A 26,347-nucleotide genomic window follows, 5' to 3' on the forward strand; every position below is an offset into this window, starting at 1 on the left:
AGTTTAGGAAAATGTTCCATAATAATTCTTGGGGGGCTAATAATTTTGGCCTCAACTGTATCATCAATTTTTGTGCCATATTGCCCAGCCCTAAGTAGGAGTCATTTTATAATTGTGCAATTTAGTGAAACTGAAGTGATTGTCATTGTGAAACACTGCAGCACAGTACACGGTGAAACAACAAAACGTGTCCTCTGCTCTTAGCCATCACCCTTGGTGAGCAGTGGGCAGCCAAGACAGGCGGCCAGGGAGCAGTGCTTTGCTCAGTGGCACCTCAGTGGCGCCTTAGCAGATTGGGATTTGAACCGACAACCTTCTGATTACTGGGCTGCTTCCTTAACTGCTTCCTAGGCCACCCACTGTCCCAAAAATAACAGGAGAGAGTGCGAACGCAGTCCCCCACTACCAGAAATAATGCTGTCAAGACTCCCACATTTGGGGAATTTGCAGGGGTCAGCACAGCTGGAGTGCCTCGCCCTGGGTGAACCACCTTCTTGATCTCCCCTGCCAGGTTGACTAATCACTTTAATAGTTGAAATAGTTTCAAAATAGTTGGTAGTTGCAGACCCAGCAATGAACACTGATGCCCCGTCATTTGTTTTCTTCCTAAAACTAAACGCAGCTCTGATTTCAGCTAATTTTGTTGTTATTGTTAGAATACAGAGTGCCAATCAGACAAAATGAAATACAATACAAAGCAAACTGTCTACAACATAATGAGAAATTCTGGGACAAATTGCGGAATTTCAGCTTGTAACAGGTTTCTGCCAAAGACTAATCTAAAAATTACACAGATTAAAGTAATTCACATTTCGTTTTTAGTGATATCATAATAATAAAAAAACAATACATATACAGTACAAGCCAAAAGTTTGGACACACCTTCTCATTCAATGTGTTTTCTTTATTTTCATGACTATTTACATTGGTAGATTCTCACTGAAGGCATCAAAACTATGAATGAACACATGTGGAGTTATGTACTTAACAAAAAGTGGAGACCTGGTTTGGGGTGAGCTGTGCCGCAGAGTGAAGGCAAAGGGGCCAACAAGTGCTAAACACCTCTGGGAACTCCTTCAAGACTGTTGGCCCTCTTGAAGCTCATCGAGAGAATGCCAAGAGTGTAAAGCAGTAATCAGAGCAAAGGGTGAAGAAACTAGAATATAAAACATGTTTTCAGTTATTTCACCTTTTTTTGTTAAGTACATAACTCCACATGTGTTCATTCATAGTTTTGATGCCTTCAGTGAGAATCTACCAATGTAAATGGTCATGAAAATAAAGAAAACACATTGAATGAGATGGTGTGTCAAAACTTTTGGACTGTACTGTACATTACCTGTACCTTTCTTGTCCTAGGTATGTAAATATGTGATTAGATGAAAACATGGGCACACATGATTCTGCTTTGAGTACTGGATACAAACTCATTTTATAGAAAGAAGCATAACGTTCTTGTTTTACTTTCACCCCGATTCATGTCTTGACATGTTTCTCCTCATTGTGGTTTGACAGATCTGAGCTGAGGTCTTGCTGGGAAAGTTCCAGTTCCTTTTGTGTCAGCCTTCAGATTTCTGACATCATGATGCGGTTCAGATGTACGCAGTTCAAGTTCAGAAGTAACTCATGAACAATTTCTGCTTTTATGTTGTGTATGCAACAGTCTTTGTAGCAGGGCTAGATATTGGTAAATTTCTTACATGAAAGTGGTTTCACTTAATTATATATGGATTTATATACATGGGACAGTGGTGGTCTAATCGGTAGGTTGCTGGTTCAAATCCCCCAAGGTGCCGCTGAGGTGCCACTGAGCAAAGCAACGTCCCCCCTGTCATGACTGCCCACTGCTCACTAAGGTGATGGGTTAAATGCAGAGGACACATTCTGCTGTGTGCGTTGTGTCCGGCCAAACTGAGCTATTGGGGGTGAAGAGCCTTGGTGAGAGATGTAAAGAAGAACCCAAAGATCACTGTGGCTGAGCTCCAGAGGTGCAATCGGAAGATGGTAGAAAGTTGTAGAAAGTCAACCATTACTGCAACCCTTGACCAGTTGGGGCTTTATGTCAAAGTGTTCTCAGTGTAAGACAAACAAAAACCTGCATGGTGAGAATTAAGATACTCTGGTCTAATGAGACCAAGATAAAACTTTTTGGTCTTAATTCTAAGTGGTATGTGTGGAGAAAACCAGGCACTGCTCATCAAGGACTGTCCAATACAGTCCCAGCACTGGTGGTGGTAGCATCAGGTGTTTTGCAGCTGCAGGGACTGGATGACTGGTTTCAGTCGAGGAAAAGATGAATGCGGCCAAGTACAGGGATATCCTGGACGAAAACCTTCTCCAGAGTGTTCAGGACATCAGACTGGGCCAAAGGTTTTACCTTCCAACAAGACGATGACTAAGGACACAGCTAAAATACTGAAGGAGTGGCTTCAAAACAATTGAGCATCATTTGGAAACCATAAAGTAGCTTCTGACATGAAGGGCTGGAGTTGGCTGGAGTTAGACATGAGGTAAGGCTTTATGGAAGGCCATTGAAGCAGATCAAGGGTAGCCTGCTTTATCTATTCCTCAGCCAGTTTTAATGTGTGCTTGTGATCAGTATCCTCTTGGAACATGCAGTTGCTGTTGATTTCATGAATTTGGATATTGTCCTCCATCATTAAATTCTACTTTCTTCAATGCACCGCTGCCTTTTTTCACCATAGAAACCCCAGAAGGAATTTAGCTTGTTACTGTGGGCGGCTGTGAATTTTAGTCGAGCTTAAAGTTCAATAACTTCTCAGTTATTGAACTTCTCAGGACTGAGGCACGTCAGTCTAATATTTAATATGTTAAAGCCATTTTATGCTTGAAAAGCCAACAGACTTAATGTTAATGTTAAAAGCTGTAACTTTGACCATCGATATATAATTTGTATGTATGAAGACATCTGACCCCTGTGGGTCTTGGTGAACAAGATCAGTGCAATAAGAGAAGACTATGATCCATCTCACAGTCCCATTAATGTTCTCAGTTGGATTTGTGAAATTTCTGAAATACTGTTTAATTCCCATTGAAATAAGTATGTTTACATATCTACATTATATCCATTAAATTTCATGAAATAGACAGCATTCACTTGCCACTGTACATGTCTTAACAAGTTGGTGCCCATTGTGGTTTGACTGCTCTAGATTGTGGTCTTGCTAAGAAAAATTCCAAGACACCGCTTCAGTGTTGCCTTTTTGGTTTCTGACATCACTTTGTGGTTCAAAAAATTGAACTTGAACCAAGCAGTAAACAAGTGACCTGACATATGCTTATGGTCTATAGAGCAGACGGTAGATGGTCACTTTCACTTCAACAGGTCCACGGGATCTGTTGAAGTGAAAGTGATTGTGTCCTCTGCTTTTAACCATCACCCTTGGTGAGCAGTGGGCAGCCATGACAGGTGCCTGGGGAGCAGTGTGTGGGGACGGTGCTTTGCTCAGTGGCACCTTGGCGGTTTAACTGTAAAAGGCTTGTGCTCAATAGCCTGACCCTTTGCCACCCTCAATTCATTTTATTTTGAACCACACGTCAAGTTAATGGAATAAGTAGAGCATCATTCATTTGAATTTATCAGATAAATGCCATAAATTAAATGAAAAGGAAAGTCAACTTTATCATCAGTAAATTTGTGCAGAGGATCCATTTGAATAAATGTTGATAGGCGTTATATTTTCTCTCTCTCTGTATATGTCTAATGTTAGGCTAACACCTTGACTCGATTTTTTGCCTTCTCCATATGTTCTTCTACCCTGATGAGAGCTCCAGGTCCTGCTGGAGAGAAACACCCCCAGAACAGGATGCTATCACCACCATGCTGTAGGAATGGTGGGATGTGGATTGTAAGCTGTGTTGGATTTTTGCCCTGCCCTGTTTAGTTTTGAGGCCAAATAGTCTTATTTTGGTCTCATCTGACTATAAGACATAATACCTTCTTCCATTTGCCATCAGAATCTCTGAGGTGCATTCTGGCAAGGTTCTTGAGAAATGGCTTCTCCTAAAGATTCTCCTAAACAAGCCTTAATTGAGGAGCACTTGTGAAAGTGTTGTCACATGCACACAATGACCACTCTTTGCCATGAAGTCCTGTAACTTCTTCAAAGTGGCCATTGGCCTCTTGGTAACATCACTTACCAGTTTTCTCTTTGCTCACTTTTCTCCTGCCTTGTGTCAGATTTTTGGAAAAGTCGCCACCCAGTTGTTTGCTTTTGAATGCACTGCCAAATAAGGGAATGATCCTGGAAAATCTTTTTTATGCTTAACTACTTGCATTGATTAAAATGGAAAATGTACTTAAATTGAAGTTGATTGAGTTGACAAATATTATTTAGGAGGATGTCACAGAAACTGCATTTATTTCTTATATAGCCCATAATCATATACAGTATATCTCAATGGGCTTTGACAGGCCCTGCAGTTGACACCCCGCACACTTGACCCTTCTGCACACAAGGAAAAAATCCACAAAAAAAACTCGAGGAAAGAGAAAAAAGAAAGGAAGAAACATTGGGAAGGAGTGATACAGAGAGGGACCCCCTTCCAGGTTAGAGTGAGCCTGCAAATGGTGTCAGTGCAGGGTTTGTGATGATTTGTCCAAGAAGACAAAAAGTCCAACAGGTGTAGTGGTGGAAAATCCAAAGTGTAGTATAGAGCATCTGTCCAAGTTTGGAGGTCCTGGACAGTGCAGAGTAGGTTTTAGTCCAGTGTCATGGTGTACATTACGTGTCTGGTTGTCTCTTCACTTGACTCTGGAGGGTTGTCTGTGTGCTTGATTCAGTGCCTTGGAGAGAACAAACAGAAGCAGCAGACGGCATTATACAACTAGCACAGAAATATGTGGTTATAGTGGTATATTTGTGCAACAGTGTCCTGTTGTAACTAGGACAGCCTAAGGTAAACTTAACACTGTTTATGCTTGACTAGGTGACTGTGTAATAAAGTGGATTTAATAATTGACATTGTGTCTGGGATTTTAACAGAAGGCCAGAGGTGTGTTTGCAGCTTAGATTTAGTAGACTTTGCTACCTTCTTCACAGAGAAGGTGGCTGACATTAGCAAACAATTCTCACCCCCTAACCCCAGACCTCATCCTGCTGTTACCTCTGAAACCAGGACACTGTCTTCCTTCACTCCCCTCTCTGAATCGGACGTGTCTAAACGTCTCCAGTCTAGTCACCCCACCACTTGCTCCCTGGATCCAATCCCCTCACACCTCCTTCAGTCCATACAGCCCACCATAGTATCTGCTCTGACACACGTCTTAAATTCCTCAATCACAACGGGAACATTTCCCACTGCTTTCTAACAGGCTGTCATTGCTCCCATGCTCAAAAAAACCACATTAAACGCGTCTGTATTGGATAGCTACCGCCCAGTCTCCAACCTTCCTTTTCTTTCAAAAATCCTTGAAAGAGCAGTCATGGCTCAACTTTCTTCATTTCTCCACGAACATGATCTTCTCGACCCTTTTCAGTCTGGTTTCAGGAAAGGACATTAAACTGAAACCTCCCTCCTGGCAATGATGGATGACCTTCATGCTGCAAGAGCTGCCCGCAGATCATCTGTCCTTATCCTACTTGATCTATCTGCTGCCTTCTACACAGTTAATCATGAAATTCTTCTCAACACACTCTCAGATTTAGGAGTTAAAGAACCGTACTAAATTGGTTCACCTCTTATCTTCACTACGGGTCTTTCAAGGTATCATGGGGAGATGAGACATCTGTCCTCTCTTGGGTAACCACAGGGTTTCCACAAGATTCTGTCCTTGGCCCCCTTCTATTCTCAATATACACTCGCTCATTTGGTCACATCATCCAATCACATGGCTTCTCTTATCACTCCTACGCTGATGACACCCAGCTCTATTTGTCTTTCCCACCAGAAGATGCTACTATAGCAACAAAAATCTCGGCCTGTCTCTCTGACATATCGGCATGGATGTCTGACCGACACCTCCAACTGAACCCATCCAAAACTGAGATTCTGATCTTTCCAGGCAACAACTCCCCTCAGCAAAACCTCTCAATTCAAATTGGCTCGCTACTGTTAACACCCACGGTGTCTGCAAAAAGCCTTGGAGTTTGGATTGACGACAATCTGAGTTTGAACCATCACGTTGCTGCAATCTCCAGATCCTGCAGGTTCACTCTCTACAACATTCGCAAGATTCGGTCTTTCCTTTCACAACAGGCTACGCAGCTCCTCGTCCAGGCAATGGTCATCTCCAAACTCGACTATTGTAACTCTCCTGGCTGGAGCCTCTGCAGTCACCATAAAACCTCTCCAGATGGTCCAAAATATGGCAGCCCATCTCATCTTCAATCAGCCAAAATACACCCATGTTACACCTCTTCTCACCTCTCTCCACCGGCTCCAGGTAGCTGCTCGCATTGAGTTCAAGTCCTTGATGCTGCCTACAGGGCTGTAAATGGAACTGCGCCCTCCTACATCAACACACTACTACCTAGATACACTCCTGCACGCCCTCTCAGATCAGCAAATGAAATGAGACTGAAAATTCCCTATTCACTGGGTCTCCGATTCCAGTCAACTCTATTCTCTGTTGTTGTCCCTGGCTGGTGGAACAACTTGCCCTCCTTCATTCGACTAGCCGAGACCTTTAAGAAGCAGGTGAAAACCCTCCTATTCAAAAAGTATTTCAGACTAATCTAACACTTACACACGCACATGCGTACACATTGCACAAAATAATACAAAAATATATATATATATTATAATTTTTTTATTCGTCTAGCACTTAACAATCTCCGAGCATGCTCATTGCTGACAAGTTGAGCCTTATCAGGGCTCTGAGTTTGTAAACTCAAAATTCTATAGAACTCGAACGAGAATTGCTGGTGTCTTCCTCTTGTAAGTTGCTTTGGATAAAAGCGTCTGCAAAATAAAGTAAAGTAAAGTAAAGTAAAGTATTTAAACACTGAGACTGTGTCTGAATCCCCAACGCTGACCGGCACGGCGTTCTACAACCACAGAGCTCTATAGGAGAAGGATCTGCTCCCAGCGGTGACCTTCTGTACTTTATGCTTCTTTAAACGAGCTTGAAGAATACATATCGAAGCCCCAGTGTGCCGTGTAATTGTTGTCTTGTTGCTGTGTCTGGTGTGTGATCTGTATCATGTCTTTCACAACCTCACCTTGGTAGCGAGCGTAACGACATGGTAGTTTGGCTGTTCCCCACCGAGTTTTAAACCTCCTACAAAGGTGCTTCCGATGATGGGAATGACTGTCTCAACTTACAAATGAACTTGAAGATTATTAGAACCTGTCTGGTATACTTGACTGATCACATGCCTCAACATCCCTGCCTTTGTTCAGAATTACCCATAAGAAATGCAACACAAAATTATTTGTTTGCTCACCTATCTAAATTGTTCACAACAAACAAGGATTCTTACGATTTTTGAAAGCGTTCTTGGTGTATATTCATAATGACAGTTTCAATGAAGGTAAAGGGAAATTCTGCTTGGTGCTGTTTTCTTCCTTGGTGCCCACCTCATCTGTAGTTACCACTCTATTCCTCAGCACCCACGCATTCCTCTGCACCTTGTGGTCAATGGATGGGAGACTAATAATTTCCACAGTTGATTTTGACGGAAAGCTCTGTCAGTCTCTTTGTTTAGATAGTGACCACAAACAGATTTTTCTTTTGATACGTCTGGTGCGCACGCTCTTATTCTGTCCTCGGGTCTTGTGCTAAAGTCATCGACTTTGCTGGGCAGTTCCTCAAAGCAGAGACTAGAGCTTTGGTGTCTGCATGAGCAAGCCACGTCACAATAAGATTATTAAGCTCTGTAACACATTACAAGGGTACTTTTGTGTTCCTTCCTATTTGCATTCAGCAAATGTACAGAAAATAAAATGCAAATCTTGTATAAAGTACTGGACAGAAATATGACACCCTTAACACAATAATAATAACTCAGTTATTGACAGTAAAACATTTTAAGCAAGGATTCCCAAATGTCTGCATGCCTACTGAGCTTGTACTATGGTTTACACTTTAATTTATTTATGGCTGTTGCAACAATATAGCCCTTAATGAGACACACTATGACTGTGATCAACATACTACGGCACTTTGACATTTATAGCGATGAGTCAGAATGACATTATCGGGAAATGGGCTGTCAGTCCATCAAAATCCCAGGCTGGAACTAACAAAAAAAACGTTTAAAAAAACCCAAACATAAGGTAAAACATTAGCTTCTGTCACAGGAAGTGAATTTCAGTGGGTTCGTTGGGCGCGAGGAGAAGAACATCGTAATGGGGAGGTGGGAAATGCAACTGGTTGGGCTGTGAGAGGCTGGGATATGAATGAAAATAAAAAAAAAGAGAGCAATGGAAGAATTAGTATCTGGTGCGGTCTGTCTTCCCAAGCCTCATTTTAGGGGACTCTGTTACGGCTTGATGTAAACCCATCTGGATGCAGTTAAAAGTGCGCACATCAATACATCAGATTATAGTATTTGCTTTGTGTCTCTGTGCAATGGCCTCGGATCCGTGCGGTTTCTGAAATCGCAGCGCTGCCATAAATTCCATCTCTGTGAATTTCACAACACACGGTTTTCATTGGCTCCAGGCCAAAGCCGGTGGTTGTGCAATTCTTTTCCCCCCATTTTACCGCTGTGTGGCCTCATTACAATTTAGAGCGTATAGACGTACAATGGATGTATCTTTTGGCATTTTCTGTGACTGATGCATTTGCAGTTCGAATATCTGGCCTCTCTGGCCAGGAATTCCTGGCCACTAACTGCTCACATATTTCATTGATGGTGTGGGCCTATGAACATAAGGCCTGTCAAATGTATTTTTCTTCTCTTTTTACCCGCTTTCGCGTCGATGTATATATTCCCAGACAGGATCACATTGAATTCGGATTTATGAGACTGTCTAAACCCTCACACTCTTCTCCGTCCTGTCTAGGTGAAAAGTTTCCACCTAGTGTTCAGAATAAAAAATGACACATCTGCTTCGCCTGTGATGAATTGTCCCGCTCTTTCCGTGTGATGGTGACTGCGCTTCTTTCTTCTGGGTGCCAGCCAATGACAATTTAAAGAAAACATTCCATGCCCGACAACAGCTGCTTTGATATTGGTCGAAATTTTACACATTTGCACCATTTGAGCAAAACAAGATGCATAAATGTATTCAGTAAGTTCGGCTTGTTCAAGTCACCGCAAAGTCCCCAGGAAGGAAGGTGAAAGGCTCCTCTGTCCTGATGCTGCATCAGACCCCGCCACTAATGTTAGCCGTCTGTTCGGACAGGAACTGCTTTTGTTTTACTTCGCGGCACAGCATTCTGAGGCCTTAACCTCTCGGCGCCTCCGACGCCGAACAGCAGCGTGGATGCAGACCTTGCTCGATGTGCAGCACTGTTTTCCTTAAGGCCAAACGCTCTGATGTCTGCCGCGGGATCAATACGTCGCTCAGTGATGCTGGAGGCTGCTGCAGCGCCGGAATGGCCAAATATAATAGGATCCACACAGAGTAACTCTATTCGGAAGAACGATTCCAAAGAACACTGATGAGCTCCAGATACGGAACTGTCATGCTTTGTCTACTTTGTTTGGAATTCTTTTCTCTTTTTGGAACTGATATGCCGCCGTGTCTTTTGAACAACAAAAATTATTAGTACAAAAATGGTCCAGAACAGCCGCAGCCAAATTGCCAGCGACTGGTTCCAGGGCGAGCAATCTTACACCAGTGGCCCGGCCAGCGTGGGGATGTGGGCGACGTGGAATCTTCGGTGAAGCCCCGGGTCATTTCTCTTTTTTCGATTCTCTCCTCTTAATGGCATAATGGAGCGCCTCCGCCCTGCTTACCACAAACCCACGCCAGATGGCACAATTCAGCAGCAGGCAGGGATCTCGTCCCGCAGCCCCCCCCCACCATCAATACACTTTAATACCATTTTTATTGTTTTATTTATTATCTCCCACGTGGCGCAAAATCCCAGGTGCCTTTGAAGGGGGGGGGGAGTCACGTGACACGCTGTATTGCCGTATTCATGTAAAAGTCGACCGGAGAGTGGGGAGGACGGGGAATGGAGGGAGGGGGAATGGAGGGAGGGAGGAGAGAAAAGGAGGGAAGGCAGGGGGGGGGGACACGCAACCTAATAACGCTCGCCGAGCAAAACAGCGCGCCCACAAGTTTTAGGTGCTCCGCGGGACAGCATGAGAAAGTGAATTAAAAACTCGCGTGGGAGAAGTTCCAGCTCCGGTGGTTTGACCTGCTTCCTCTCCGACTTCGCCGCCGCAGGAGTCGCTGGCGACTTTTGGCAGAGCTTTCGGTGACCCGCGCGTCGCCGCCCGCGCCATGACTCCCACTCTGGCCGAACTTCCACGGACTTAAGAGTCTCCGACCGAGCCGCTTTAGTTCGTGGACCTTCCCAACATGTTCAACGCGGCGAGCGGCAACGCGGCGTCCCGGGACGCGGAGCTCCAGCACCGGCTGGCGGAGGGCGGCGGCGGCGGCGGCGGCGTCGCCGAGCAGAAGAAGGGGAACGGGGAGAAGCACGTGATCGCGCAACCTGTCGCCAAGCCGCTCTGCTCCAAGAGGAGGATGCTGGTGGGACTGGACCTGCTCTGCCTGTTCGTAGGTGAGGCTGAGGGTCCAGGGTTAACCACCGACCGTCAGGTTGTCACCTATTAACCCTGGGGACCCATTTATGGTGGCTCCAGGAGACCGACCAATCAGCATCAAGCAAGGACCCCCAGATCCCACAAGCTGTCCTGGTCCTGTCCCAACTTTGTTCCTTTGCAGACTAATGAAGCTGTCACATGAACATTAAAAAAGATAATTATATCAACTAAATGGAGTTAAATGAGAAAAGATTTGTTTTTATAGGATAGTTACAGTCGGAGAGCCGGGGCTGCAGACGCAGCTTTGCATTCAGCACGACGCTTGCTGCGCACTTTATTCCGAGTTAACATGCATGTTAGGCTGTCCTTTGTTACATTTAGTCAAAGTTGCATTTGTTTACTGTTGCCATGGCCAGCAAAATTACTCTGCCAAAATGTCGTTATGTAATTAAATGAGAAGCCCACAAAAGACTTTCCCGAGAATGTCTTGATGGGCCGGGCCAATCTAATGGAAAACACTTGCATGCAAGATGAGGCCAATTCTCTTGCCAAGACCCAAAGTGGGGAAGGCTGAAGAATATGAGGCCTAAAGGAGAGGGGTAGAAAGCTCTTGGAGCCTGTAGAGACTGAGGGGGCTGTGCAGTGTGTGACATACATTCGTAAAATTGGATGCAGCAGGCAGGTTCTGGCCGTACCTCCGGAACCCGTCCAGGCAGACAGACTGGTCTGCATGGTGGCGGTTGTGGGCCGTCCCGGTTATAGCAGCTGCATGCAGCAACCAGAAACCCCCAAATGGGGACTTGATGGGGAATCATGTAAAAGTATAGGGCATGTGACCTTTTTACAATTCAGAGACTTAAAAGGTCACCCCTTTACACCCCTCTACTTGCTTGTATGATAAATATAAAGTTTGTTACCTGCTTAGTCAGCTTGCCTGTGTGTGCAAGTAGTTTGTGGAAATATAAAAAGAATAGGTGCTTGGACAGAAACACTTGTGCACTAGCGTGTGGGCCCATCTGCATTATTTTTCTCCGCTGCACATTGCGTTTAATAGTAATTTCTGCTTTCTGTTCATTATAAGGTTGGATGTAATCTAATTTAATTGAACCCCATGCTGGTAATGTGCATGATAATGTTTTTTTTTTTTGGCCGGTAATGATTATAATATGTAAGTAAGCATTATGAATGAATAATTCCCTCTAATTTAGATTTCCCACTAGTCTGTATTTAAAATTATCATAATAATAATAATAAGGATTAAAAAGTCATTGTGTCTCTGTAACATTGGTTATTAGAGTGTGGGAAATACAGCGTATTACAGCGCGTGTGCGTGTGTGTGTGTGTGTGTGTGTGTAGTTGCGTGCCTGCACTGGTATATGCGTGCGTTCTCGCTGCCCCTCTCATGTAAGCCCGGTTTCACTGTGGAAGTGGTTATAATCTGCAGCAGCCGATAAAACACGGCAGCAGGACGGGCGTGAAGAAGTGGCCCGCCAGGCCGCATGCGAGGCACCGAGGTCCCCAATCTCCCCCCCCGGGGATCAAAGGGCCACCTTATCACCCCTCTCTTTTCTTTTCTTCTCCCTTCTTTATCGGAAGCACAGTGACGGATGCCGGCAGAAGCGGGTGAAGAACGTAAAGGCGCGTGGGTGTGTTTGTGTGCGTTTGTGGGTTCGGGCCTCTTGTCACTTGGCAGTGAAAGCTGTCGGGTGAGACAGAGAGACGGCGGCACGCTGCGGCATGTCGGCTGTAGGAGAGATGGCGTGTTTACCCACGTGGACTTGACTTTTACCGCGGTGCTGCCCTTTGTTTTTGTATTGTACGCCCGAGTGTTGACGGTGTCAGCTGGAAATTTGCTGTCGACCAGGGTCAGGCGCTCTCGGAGTGACTTTGGGCGCCGCCCCTCCCAAAGTAGTAGGTGAAACAAACCAGAGCAATTCTACTCTTCACCACCGTCAAAGGTGCAGTATGTAACAGTGAGGTGGCCCCGGGTCCCCCTCTCCCTCCCCAAGTGTGTATTAGGACCTCCAGTGGCCCTCATGAGGCTGGATGCCGTCTGCGCTTCAGAACAAAAACATAAAACCGGCTCGCTTTCCCTCTCCAGAGTCTGTGTTGGCAGAAACCCATTGTGATGCAACATGGTGGGCTTTGTGTAAGAGGACCTGCTCCCAGTGTAGACATAAAGGGCCAGTTTCCTGATTAAGCCTAGTCCTAGACTAAAAGGGGTTTCGAATGGAGAACTTCACTGAAGATCTCTTGTGCTCTAGGACTAGACGTAATCCACGGACGGGAAACTGAGCCGAAGGGCTTATTATGAGCTTAAAATACGCAACGCCCCATATCATTTTCGCGTAATTTGGACCTTAATGAAAACTTTTGAATATCCCCCTGAATTCCACACACTGTGCCTTTAAAAGTACGCCACCCCTATAGCCGGTGGCCCCAGGATAAACTGCGTTAGTCCAGATGTTGACCTCTGCACTCATTCCTTCTCACCTCATCCATTAGCGCTGTTAGCAGCCTGTGATTGGCCGAATCCGTGTCTCTCACCCCGGGGTGAGAGGCCAGAGGAGGTAAAGCGGGTGGTAGCCGTATGGATTCTCGCTGCTATGAATCCTCTGGGGCGGGTCAAAGGTCGTGGCGCGGCCGCGCCTGAGGGATTTGTTTCGAGTCAGTTTAAACAGGGTGTAGACAAAGGATTAATGCCTATCAGGGACTAAATCTTAATCTTTGTCCTTATTTCCGAAATGTCACCCCTTTAAAAGCTCTTTTTTCCTGTTTTTATTGGTAACATTCTTCTACTTGATGGAGGATCGTGAAGCCATGTTCTCTTAATCATTTTGCCCGTGACCCTCTTTACAAAAAATAAAAAGCCCCCAGTGCCTTCAAGCCTTTATTAGCTCATTGATAGACCTCACCTTACCCCGCCTCCATCTTACCTGCCACAGCCTTAAACTTCACCCCAAACACCACCCCGCCCGTCTGGGGCTCCAGAAACCACAGGTATGGAGAGAGAAGTCGGGTTCTAAGTTCTGGGTCCGGATGCACCTCGCTGGCAGGAGGGCGCTGAGCATGTCAGGACTTGGCAGCGGCAACAATAGCCGAGCAGACGGGGCGTGCGGGGTGGGCGTCCGGCGGCGGGGGGCAAGGTGGGAAGCGGCCGAACGATAACAGACACGTCTCCATTGTGTTGTACTCTCAGTCTTCAGGAGGCGCCAGCTTGCTGCCTAGTGAGGAGAAGTGTCATAGGCAGCTGACTTTCCGTAATAAGCCTTCTATCCGGCCCGGATCGGAGACTCCCAAGATAACCCGGGGAAGATTCTTTTGTTCCTCATTCTCCCGCCTTGTCCTGGAGTGATTGCTCTTTTCTGCGAAGCCGTCGGGGCAGACAAAACAGAACAGCGGCGGAGGGGAAACATCCCGCCGCTCGCGTCCTCCCACCAAGCCCACCAGACTTTTTTAATTTATTTTTTTTTTAGACGAGGACTTTTAATTTGCAGGTTTTTGGGGGGTGAGGGGAAGGGGGTGCAGGGGGTGCAGGTTGCATTCTAATGTCAGACTTTTCCCAGAACCACCACTGCCGTCGAGTACCAGACTCCACACCTCGCGCCAGCTGTGTGTGTGGGTAAATGAGGGAGAGAATTCTTGGCCGGACACGCCTAGCTGACTTGAGTACAAAGCCTGTCTTTGTTTTGATGTCTGATGCTGGGATTGCACACAGACACAGCAACAGCCAAACTTAAAACTCTGAAATCTAAGATTTAGTTGATGAAAAACCCGGAAATTTAAAGCTTGTCCTGGAAAATCCACATAATTTAATTCCAGAACAACTTAAATTCAATGTCGTACAGATAAATGTTTTCATTTGCAGATCCTTTGGGATCATTTCTTCACTGAGGTTATAAAGCTAGTTCTGTATATTGATTACAAGTGAGCTTATGTGTTGGGGCAGTGGTGGCCTAGCGGGTAAGGAAGCAGACCCGTAATCGGAAGGTTCGAATCCCGAGCTGCCAATGTGCCCCTCAGGTGCCACAGAGCAAAGCACCGTCCCCACACACAGCTCATGGCTGCCCATTGCTTACCAAGGGTGATGGGTTAAATGCGGAGGACACATTTCGCTGTGTGCACCACTTGCTGTGCTTCAAAAGGACAATCACTTCACCTTCACAGTTGACTTTAACAGTTGTGTCTCATGATTAATCATATGTGGTGTGTGTGTATATATTTTTTTATATATATTTTACCTTTTATTTTACCTCTTTGAAGACTGAAACAGAACAATGGCCATGGCGTATGGACGTCTGAGCCTTCAGATAAGTATGGTGGTTGTATGATGAAGACTAAACAGCGATCCCCTGCGCAAGGGCAAAGCAGAACTGAATGTTCAAGACACGGAACCCTAGCCTTGTCCCACTGAGGCTTTATGAACCGGTTCAAATAAAAGCTCATCCAACCAAAATGGGGCAACCTGAAGAATGGGGTGGAAGAGAAACTCAGAAGTATGAACAACTTTTACTGCTGCACAAGGGAAGGTGGACTGATGTTAAGGCACTGAATACAGAATTTTCACTTAAATGTAAATCTCTTGTACAGTGAAGACTTATGTATAGAGCAATACATATATTTAAAATTCTGGATATAGAGCTCTGTGTTGGTTGTTCCTATGAGTGATGAGGTGATGAGCGTTGAGTGACCTGTGTTGCCGTGGTTACACAACATGGAAAATGAACGATGTGCGCTTGCATTACTTTTACTTGTTGCTGATGCATGTTATATATCATGCAATTCGATTCCTGAAAATGACATTGGCACGTCTTTAAATATCATTCTGACTTATTTATTGATGGTATGCGGAGACATGACCTGTGCACAGTTTAACATTACATCTCATGTATCAACGCTTAATTACAGTAATTTTGCATATCTAAATTGAGGTGGTTATTAGACTTGTAGTGCGGTTTGCTGTCATATCACTGTGTACGTTTACGGTCCTTGCACTGAATCTGCTTTACAGTAGCTTGTTGACGAAGCTCTGCATTCTGCAGAGGGTGCATGTGGATGGTTTTTCGTGTTTTGCTGGATATGCATGTAACTGTTTGGGGTGTGTTTTAGTTGTTCTTGTGCAGCGCTGTGAATCTGTATGTAGCTGCTTGTTTTATGAGTTTCGTGTGAGCAAAGCTTTATGTAACATGTTGCATGTTGATGTGTCCTGTGTTTCTATGGCTGTGCTTCGTGAGCGGGTCTCGGCCCAGATCCCTGACCCTCACATTCCAGATCTGCTGCTAATCACCACAGTCCGCTTTTCTCCAGAGAGAAGAAAACAACCTTTTCCAAGTTCTCATTCTGTTTAGTTGCTCTCCTCCGCTGCCCTCATCCTTTCTCTCACCATTTTCAGTATTCCGGGTGTGAACTCAGCTCATTCTACATGTTTTAACTGTTTTAATTGCAGCTAAATGTGCATGTTGTATTCGTGTCGTGTCGCTATAGAACGTGCTATTAGTAAATAATTGATTTCATCTGCCAGCGTTCCTTCCAAATTATTTTGTTGTTCACTTTCTCCAGCCTTTTTTTTTTATTGTTCTTTTGGGGTGAGCTCATTGGGCTGTGGTCATAGAAGTGTAAATTAGAACCAGAGATTTTTACTCCCCTCCTTTTGGCTCCCACCCTGAGACGTTAAACATCATCCAAAACTAAACACGTTCTTCTCTCCAACGGCCCTGGAGTCTCCAGTTCTCTATTACCCCGTTTTTTTAAAAAGACATTCCGCCCCGTCCTGATCCACGAATGTTCCATCCAACAGACCCGGCCTCTCGAGTTCTCTTCTTCGCCCCCCCTCCCCGCCTCGTCCCTCTGCCAGGTGCTGGAGTCGGCTGCGCTCGCAGCTGCTTGACAGATGATGTGTGTTTGGCGAGCGGTTTGGAGGCTTGTTGTGAGCGGCTGTAAAGGCGGCTCAGGCTGGTGAGGTCGCTGTGGTGCATCCCAGAGAGCTGCGGTCGGGCTGGCTGTTCCTGTGTGACCCACTGCACCCGTCTGTGCTGAGTGTAGGAATGAGGCTGGTTGAGGCCTGTCGGAGGTGTTTTAAGTCGATTGAGTGCTGTTGTTGTTTGGAAATGTATTCTGTGAACTGGATTGGTCCACCCTTGTTCGATTCGATCTCTTAATGGAGTTGAAATACACATGCATACGTTAATGGGTTGACAGGGGTTCAGCACAGTCAATACACCGTCGATTGAGCGCGTCATATGACTGGTTAATAATTTCCATTAGTGACTGAAAGTATTACCGGCGTGTTGTACTGAGGCAGTACATTCACTGAGGTGCCACCGAGCAAAGCACCGTCCCCACACACTGCTCCCCGGGCGCCTGCCAAGGCTGCCCACTGCTCACCAAGGGTGATGGTTAAAAGCAGAGGACACATTTCGTTGTGTCACTGTGCCTCAGTGTATCACAATGACAATCACTTCACTTTCATTTACCCACTCTGGCACAGCACTCTTTAAAACAGACTAGCAGGCTAGTAACTGTTTTTATTGTGTCAGTATTTCCATAAACACATGGATTTAAGTTTTCCATCTCGATGACAAAGCATTGAAGTGACACACAAACCAAGATGGAGGAGAGCTTGATTAAAGCAGTGATTATATGATGATTACAGCAATTTACAGTATCATAATTCCGCAAGGACAGAGAAAAATGTTGGATGATGTAGATCTTAGTCTAGTTTTTGCATCAAGCTGTCATTTTAGTTATTATACATTTCATTCTAGTAAAAGTACAAGTACATAGTATCAATATCAATATAGTACCTAGTAAAATGGACTAAAACAACACATTTTATTTTCAGATTATTGTTACCGTATAGACTCAAGCATTATAGACTACCAAGTGACTTGCTTCATGCAGACTCTCAACTGGTGTCCCTCAGGGCTCAGTACTTGGTCCTCTCCTTTTCTTACTCTACATGAGATTACCAGTACTGCTGACTTTCCTTTTTAGAGAATGTAACTTTCTTATAGTCTTACTTAATCAAATGTAAATGTAAGAACGTGCTACATCCATTACAAACATGGAAGATGCTCTGATTTATTCCATGTTCTTCAACCACACATTCTGTTTCTTTTCCACTTCATTGTAAAGAAAGTACAAAAAGGTTCGTTGACAAAAACAACACTTTTCCAAGGTGAATGTTGCTTGCTGTTGGCAGCCTAGAAATAACATGTGATACCTTTATACCTACTTTTTTGTTTGTTACTGAAATTATGTGCTATAGTTATAAAATGCGTGGGATCGTGAGGGTGGTGTTAAGTAATGGTGTTAACCACGCCTATTTTTGAGCCTGTGACAGGGAGCATTTAATAAATTATTATTTTTTGCTTTAATCCATGTAAACACCAGAACATACCTTTAGCCAGCAAAATAAAAGCTTTAAGACTCAGTCATCCATTATTATCTAACAGGGGAAATGTGCTCTTGCACGCCATGCGAATCTGGACTCTGTACTGTGTTACAGATGCTTCACTGTGAGACTTCTTTTGTCTCATTCACTTTCACTGCTCCTGTGCAGGAATTATTAATAGGACAACCTGCCTAGCTGGCAACCTCTGCCAGTTTTTGTTGGCTGATGGAAGCCAGCTGCTGGCTAATAGGGAATCTGGGTCAAAGGTGGGTTCCTGTTAGCATGTGGCCCTTCTGACCACCACGGGAACAGGGCTGAGAGGTGTGTCACCGGGTGTCCTTTAACTCTTTTTTTTCTCAGATTTGTTACGTCAAAACACAGATAAGGGAAGTATGTTTAGCAAGATGTGGGCTCCTGGCAGTAAACGGATGAAGAAACCTCATAACAGAGGGCGTCTTGACTCATTGCAGCTGGTGTCACAACTTGCACCAGTGTCTGACCCTGACCTGTCCCCATAAAGTCATCTGGGTTGAGCCACCATTGCCTTGGGCCCTATGCAATCCATATTTCTGATTCAACTATGAAGTATGCCGTAGATCAATTAAACAATGTTTATTTTCCACCCAATTTGTTCGTACGATTTTCTTTTAATCATAATTATATTTTCATCATAATTATGTTATGACATACACTACATTATCAACGTAATTTGAAAAGGCTATAAATATATTAGTGTGGTGCTAGTAACTGGTCAGGGAAATATTATTCCACTATTAGACCAATGGATTCATGGAATTGATAGAAGTTCTATAAATCTCTATTATTCATGCAAGAAAATTTGTGTTTATGGTACACTACTTTACAGTTGACAATTAACACACTCGCAAGCCGCACCCTTAGACACAGGCCTGTTGTCAGTGCCTCTCTGTACACATCTGTTCCATCTGCCTGATCTGTTCTGCACATTGAGGCAGAATGGGAATAGATTCTTCACATGGGCCAATTTTTGATTATGCAATGACAAAGGCATCTACATTTTGTTTGAATCAGCTTTATGGACAAACAAGTGTAGAATAGCAGTCTATTTATTTAAAGAACAAGTTTTTGGAATAGATTCACTCCAATTCTATATTCGATTCTATTGAATAATTTTGATTTGTATGAACTGAACTAAAGAGTTTGTTTTCAGTGAGACTATATATCTGTTTCTGTTATATGACCGGTTCCACGGTGGACGTTCCACCTGTTCCCTGTAGCAGGCCCCTCTGCTTCCTTAGAGGGCTGCTGTGCAGGACGTGCCAGAAATGTGAATCATGTGATGCCGCTGGCTACCATCATCCAGAGATCAGGGTCACATCTGACATGTTTGCGTCGTTTATCTTGCGTCAGCTCCTGTTATCTCGCTGCAACGTGGCTCCCTCACCAACCCCTTCAGCCCCAGTTCTCTCCCAGTTTTCTCATTTTAAAATCATTAACTTTGGTTTCCCCCCCTCGGAAAATTGTATATTAATGTCTGTTTTCTTTCGAGTGTGGTTTTGTGTGTGTGTGAGAGAAAGCCTGGGATTTGCTGTCCTTCCTTGGCCTCTGGTCAAGTTTAAATCTAGAACTTCTGCGGACCTGTAGACTCTGGGCGAATCACATTGTACTTTGGCAACTTATTGATTTTTGACAAAAACATTAGTCCTCGCCGTGTCTATATGTAATTTTTTCCTTCGCTGTCACGTACGCTGTGAGATTCCCTGGCAGCACAACTGTTTGTGGCTGGGCTTGATCCAGCATCTAGGGATGCCGGTATGGTTAGCGATCGGTCCCATGCTATCTGGGCCTCACTGGGGGAAGAAAGGGGCATGGGATCTTCTAGGGTCAGGGACCTCCAGCTCTTGGGTCCTCTGAGAGAGAAAGTGTTCTGTCTCATTCTAGTTTGCTCCCAGCCTGTCCTGATTTCCCCTTCCAAAGGAGGAAAACCATGGAAAACTGTCCAGTTCCATTAGACATTGGACTGTTTGTTTATTGGCTTGGACCACTTCAACACCCTCACAGTGTTTTAGCTCTCCATCCAGGAAATGCTGGTTTTCAAAACGCCTTTAGTTTCAGGGTTTTGTTTCAGGGAAGCCCATGCTCCTCAACTGTACTCGGCTCATAGCGGATTGTGATTATTCCCGAACTGTGGCCCATTGTTTGTCTCTGCACGCAGAAGCCTTCATCTCTCAGCACTCATTCATTCTGGCCTTTTATTCTCCCTCTCTTCGTCGCTTCTGATCCCATCGCTCTCTCAATTATCTTTTCTTTCCACACTGACGTCCCCCTCTCCCCTCCCTCTGCCCGTCGCTCAGAGCTCCTCTCTGCCATTGAGTTATGTCAGGAATGTCAGATCCTTGGGGAGAGTCTTGATCCTTTGCAAGAAGGAAGGATAAACAGCATGCAGAGACAAAGATTTCTTGGTTTTGGTTGAAACCGGGCTGGAAAGAAATGACGATTTCTCTCTTTTGTTTGCCCCAGCCTCCATACCCTTCTTTGCCTGCGAGCTGAAGGCCGTCTCTCCGTACCAGCGAGGCTTTTTCTGTGGTGACCAGTCCATCACCTACCCCCACATAGAGTCCGAGGCCATTCCTGATGGAGTGCTCATCGCTGGGGGCATCATCATTACTGGGCTCACTGTAAGACCAAATGCCATGTCCTTCCAGTCTGAGAATTTTGTTTACCTCTTGTAGCCATTACGTATACAATTTCAATATTTCTATATATATTTCTGTTTATATATAACAACCTTACCTCTTGAGGATAGTAATTGTTTGACCGAATCCCAATACTCATTGGGAAATAATATTGACACTACAATGAAAATGTATTTTAAAATATTAATTCATTCATGAATTGAGTGTTGATGGCACAGTTACACACTGCCAGCGAATGACTTGATTAATGGTGCAGTTCTCTTGCACCCATTGGGCTTTAAGTCAAATTTGCGGTAAACAGGAAGCTTTGAAATCAGTACATGTGTGCTTGCCAATTGCTGAACAACACCACTTCCTTCCGTAATTAGACCGCACTTCCCAGTTTCCTACTTCTCAGGATAGCACGGTCACCTGTGGCTTCACTCAGAGGCAACTGAGAATTGATGACTAACGCTGAGTGTTAAATGGAAATGTATTTCAGCCACTGTGTTTACGTATTTCCCCTATTCAGATTGCCCTGGGCGAGTGCTACAGAGTCCGCTTCCTTAGCGTGCGCTCTCGAGCCTTTGTGAAAAACCACTACATCTCCTGCCTCTACAAGGAACTGGGCTGCTTCCTGTTTGGCTGCTGCATAGGCCAGTCTCTTACCAACATGGCCAAGCTCAGTGTGGGCAGGCTTCGCCCGAACTTCCTGTCTGTGTGCAACGTCACCTATGAGTCCCTCAAGTGCAAACCTGGCACATACATCCCAAACGTAATTTGTCCAAACTCCCGAACCAAGGACGTGGACGAGGCCAGGTTAGTGCCACATTAAGCTTTTTAACATAGAAAAGACCACAGGAAGTGACATTAGTTAAATTATTAAATCAGTAGTACAGTCAAAACTGTCTGTTATGTTGATTTTAGTGTTCATAACATTTTTTGGCATTTTCATTTTTATTTGTTTAATGCCATTACCATACTGAGCTCAGGACAACACAAACAGACAATAGCCATGTCCTAATTCAGGGGACGCAACAAGAATGGCCCGTTCAAAACTTCCTACAAATGTGGCCTAGAAATCTGAACTTCACATGTATACCAGTTGACATGTACTGCTATACATGTGAAGGTCAGATTTCACATGTATGCTGAGCCTCACAGCAAAAATATGTCATGAACAACCTGACTTATTGCAACCAAAATGTTTATGATTGTGTTCTTTTTTTCACATCAGTGTATTTTAAATCCAGCTCCAGATCCAGTTCTGATTCCTATTAATATGTAACACGTATCCTCTGGGTTTCGACCGACCTTTGTGTCTTTTTTTTCCCGCCCTAGTTAATCTGAGTGTGAGAACTGTGCGTTTGATAGAAAGTGAAAGATTATTTAATCCATTTATTACTCTTAGTAAGTGTTGTGTCTCTTTTGATTCCCCCTACAGGAAATCGTTTTTCTCTGGCCATGCGTCCTTTGCCATGTACACCATGCTCTATCTGGCAGTAAGTCTCCAAGCGTACAACACACCGTTGCTGGTGCAATCCCATAATTAGCCACTTTCCCCTGCTTGCATTGTTTGTTCAAATTAGCAGCCCCCAGAATGTCCCATGATTGCAATTTGGTGGGAAAATGCCAGAAATAGCTTTCCTTAGACGTGCCCTCGAACTGTGCTATACAGCATTTCCTTGTCTCCCTCTCTCAGTCCCCCGGCTTCTTTCTCTCACAAGCACACACTTACACTGAAAGGAGAAATCGCTGAGAAAGACTGAACTCCCAAAAGGCATTTTGCTTCAATCGAAATGAGAGACAGAGGAATAAATGGGGAGCGTTCTCCAGAGGACTCATGAATAGATGAAGAGAGAGAGGGAGGGAGGGAGAGGGTGCAAAAGAAGCCTTTGGACAGAGGACTCCTTGTTTGGTTGTGTTTCAGGGGGGCTTGTTTTGGTGGGGGGGAGTCTCTGGCCCTGCTGAGCGACGGACAGGCTTCTTTCAGCAAGAGTCCCCCTCCTTCCCAATGGCTGTGCCGTGAGAGGTGCATAGTGGGAAATGACAGAGCCCTGACGCACAATCAGAGCGGGCGTTCCCGTCCACTAGACATTTTGCATTGTTCATTCGCACCTTTGATAAATATTGGCTTAGATTTCATATCTTTATTTTGGCTGTGGTGCCGCCGGCACACCAGATCCCTGAGGAAATGTGAGCTCAGCGTGAGGGACCTCCTGTTTATTGCTGTTCTCTTGCCCTGAGGGACTGGAGAGCCTCAGTCTCTCCCATTCTCGGTGTCCTTTATCCCACCCTGATTAGTGAATAAGGACGCAACAACAAAACAAAAGAGAGAAAGAAACAGCCCGGGTGGTTAAGAGCTCTTATTTTGAAAGGCCCTGTAGAAAAGATGTGCCTCTCGCTTTGTTTCCTTTCACACACGTTCTGGCAACATCAGCGCGGCGCAGGAAACTCTTCCATCAGCCGCGCCTGACCTGCAGCGACATGCAGCCCGAGCCCGCAAGGCGATATCGCTCAAGTCCAAAGGTGGGAGAGGGACACCTGTTTCAGGCAGCGAATGGAGGCAGGAATGCACGGTCGCCCCTATCGGCTCGATGAATCAGCCTCAGCTGCCAGCTTTTTTGTTGCTTGGGGTTCAGTAAAGAATGACTATTGAAGCCCAGGCACTTTGCACAGAAGGTTTATAAATTGTCCCCGAATGCATCAGACGGTTTGTCTAGAATAAAAATAAATATAATAATGACCGCTGTTTTGGCAGCTGCAGGGGAAACATGCAGGTAGTAGCCTAGTGGGTAAGACACTCGCCTGTGAACCAGAAGACCCGGGTTCAAATCCCACTTACTACCATTGTGTCCCTGAGCAAGACACTTAACCTTAAGTTGCTCCAGGGGGGGACTGTCCCTGTAAATACTGATTGTAAGTCGCTCTGGATAAGGGCGTCTGATAAATACTGTAAATGTAAATGTAAAATTCTGACAGATTACGGGTTGAATTTAAAATGTATGCGCTGCTTCAGCAGATGGCAAGGTAGCGAGCATTAAAGCAAACAGGCAGATAAATGAAGCAATGTTCCAGATGAAGAAAAGGTCCGAGCTCAGTCATTGACGAGTCTTCCTCCTTCCCTCCGCAGTTCTACCTGCAGGCGCGACTGTCGTGGCGAGGGGCTCGGCTCCTGCGGCCGCTGGTGCAGTCCATGCTGGTGATGCTGGCCGTGTACACGGGCCTCAGCCGCATCTCCGACTACAAGCACCACCCCACGGACGTGCTGACGGGGTTCCTGCAGGGCGGCCTCACGGCTTACTGGGTGGTAAGACATGTCTGAGGCATTTGCACCGCTCAAAAAATCAGATCCAGCCAATATTGCCCCTCCGAATATAATCACATCATTCCGATTAATGAATAAATTAGCATGTTTAATCATATGGTAATGTTATGCTGGTAATGGACCAAAAGGAGGTAAATAGCCATATTGTTCATATATGTCTATTTATATATATCATTTTTTTTTAGGCGATTAAACATTAGTCTATTGGGCATCTTATACACCTGATCATGCTAGTGGATTTTTTTTCTTTTTTTACAATAAAACATAAAAATGGTGATATGGTAGCTTAAACTCTGCCTTTTATTGTAATAAATATAACTATGGATTTTAAGCCACTGTTTTTTTTAAATTGTGCTTCGTAAGTGACAGATTGTTGTTACAACCCCCGGTATCCCCTCTAATGATAGACCCAAGGCTACGCCCTTGGTTATCAGGGTCCAGATCTGTCCTTGATATGATATTTATTCTTTCTATTGCAATATGTCTGCCTCACCTGACCTGTATATTACAGGCCTTCCACATCTCCTCCATGTTCAAGACCTCCAGAGGAGACGTGTCTCCCACCAGCACTCTGGAGAGCCCCTTGTCCAGCCACCAGACCGTCTGCTAGCAGCAGCCTGGGAGGAAACGGGAGAGCACGTGACATAGATAAGCGGAGGAGCTGCGATGAGGAGCCGTGTCGCATGCGTCTGGATTTCTCTTCACGGAGAACAGAAAAACAACTTAACTCTAGAGCAAGTCCATCCACAAATACTCTATATGTAAACTTATATATTTTTTGTAAAGAATATTAGAGGATGCTGCTAATATTAATTCCTTGCCAATCACCCAAGCCATTTGTCCAGTTGAGTATAGGTGTGGACGTCTTTCACAGCTTGTTTCTGGTCCAAGGGATTTATTAAATGATTATTGATAAGACAAACAAGAATTAGCACAGCAGCAATGTATGCTAATATCTATGGAATAGATGGAATCTATGGAATATCTATTTCTCGTAGGGGCTGTGTTAAGCTGTACGTGTGCTGGATGTGGACTACGCCTCATGTCCAACTGCAATGTTGGATTTGTGATGGTGCTGCAGGTCATTTTCAACTCTGGTGGCTGAGGAGACTGCCGTAACCCTAACCAATCACATATTGCAATGTTCTCTAACATCTAGTAACATCTGAGGGACAATTTTCTCTCTCGCAAGGACTGTATGCAGGGCTTTCTCCACAAAAGCACCCCATTTAAAACATCTTAAGACATGTTAACAGTAAACTTTTTGTCTTCTTAAGGTTTAACTGCAAATATCAACCTTTCCATAAATATCTCATTTAATAAGAACATCTTTTTTAAACAATCACCTTCCAATTGAAGGAACGGGCTACAGCTATTTGGCTTTTATCTATATTTATTTCCATAAAAGAAGACCTACTTGTTGCAATGCTAACAACTTTAGACACTTCTCAATTAGGATTTATATATAATATTGCCCTGAAACGCATTGAATAGAGTCCATATTTGGAGGATAATTTAACAAGATCTGTTACATATAATCAGCCCAAATCCAATCACTTTCCTCTCTTCTAATACAAATTGGCACATTAACTGTAGGAGTAGTCACTGTTTTTATATATATATATATATATATATATATTAAAGTAAGACCTTTCTGCCTTTGTTACAGTTGTTCAAGGTGGAGAGCATTCATTAGCTGGCCTCCTCTCCGTCCTGTTCCGAATACTAACCACATTTATACTGCATCTCTGAGGCCATGCGATGACTGAATAAAGAAACCCTGTACAGAGGGCTCGCTCTTCTGTGACCCAGTGCACCCTGGGAAATCCCTTAACTTTCCAGCTCAGCTCAGTTCAGGTCAAACCCGCTGTGGAAAACCTGTGTATTATAATCAATAGCACTTGAACAACGAATTAGAAGGTTCCTTTATGTAATATATATCTCAAGATTTAATCAGCAGTGTTCTCTTTTGTTGTATGTGTGTGTTTATCCATAAATGATACTTATTCCAATTGAATGTAAATATCCACTTTTATAAAAAAACACCCAGAATTTATGATAGCAGCATATTGTTGTACGTGTTTTGTTTCTTATGTGTGTTGATCAGGTACGAACCGTTTTTCTTGTGTTGTAATGTTGAATAGTGACTGAGCCAGATATATTATATTCAGAAATTATATTCCTATGTCTAGTTTTATTACTTTTATGTTTGTGTGTGTTCTCTGTGAAAAGCCTTGGAGGCTAAATAACCACTGTATTAAAAAAAGAGATAAACAATAAATTGAATGTTCTACTTTATATCAAAATTGTGCATCTTGCCATCATTCCTTTTGTTTTTGTA

General features: G+C 44.4%; 1 protein-coding gene and 1 pseudogene across 1 annotated transcript; one reads left to right on the forward strand and one right to left on the reverse strand.

Moving 5' to 3' along the window:
• Positions 1–374: 374 nt before the first annotated feature.
• Positions 375–519, reverse strand: LOC114795009 (uncharacterized; annotated as a pseudogene).
• Positions 520–10,156: 9,637 nt separating this feature from the next.
• On the forward strand, positions 10,157–26,312 carry ppap2d (phosphatidic acid phosphatase type 2D). Its single transcript, XM_028986175.1, has 6 exons — positions 10,157–10,648; positions 20,524–20,681; positions 21,211–21,497; positions 22,123–22,180; positions 23,812–23,988; positions 24,518–26,312. The coding sequence occupies exons 1-6, from the start codon at positions 10,444–10,446 to the stop codon at positions 24,614–24,616; spliced, it is 984 nt and encodes a 327-aa protein (XP_028842008.1). The 5' UTR covers positions 10,157–10,443; the 3' UTR covers positions 24,617–26,312.
• The last annotated feature ends 35 nt before the right edge of the window (positions 26,313–26,347 follow it).

The sequence above is a fragment of the Denticeps clupeoides genome, chromosome 7 (genome assembly GCF_900700375.1).
Source record: "Denticeps clupeoides chromosome 7, fDenClu1.1, whole genome shotgun sequence".
Taxonomy (NCBI): Eukaryota; Metazoa; Chordata; class Actinopteri; order Clupeiformes; family Denticipitidae; genus Denticeps; species Denticeps clupeoides.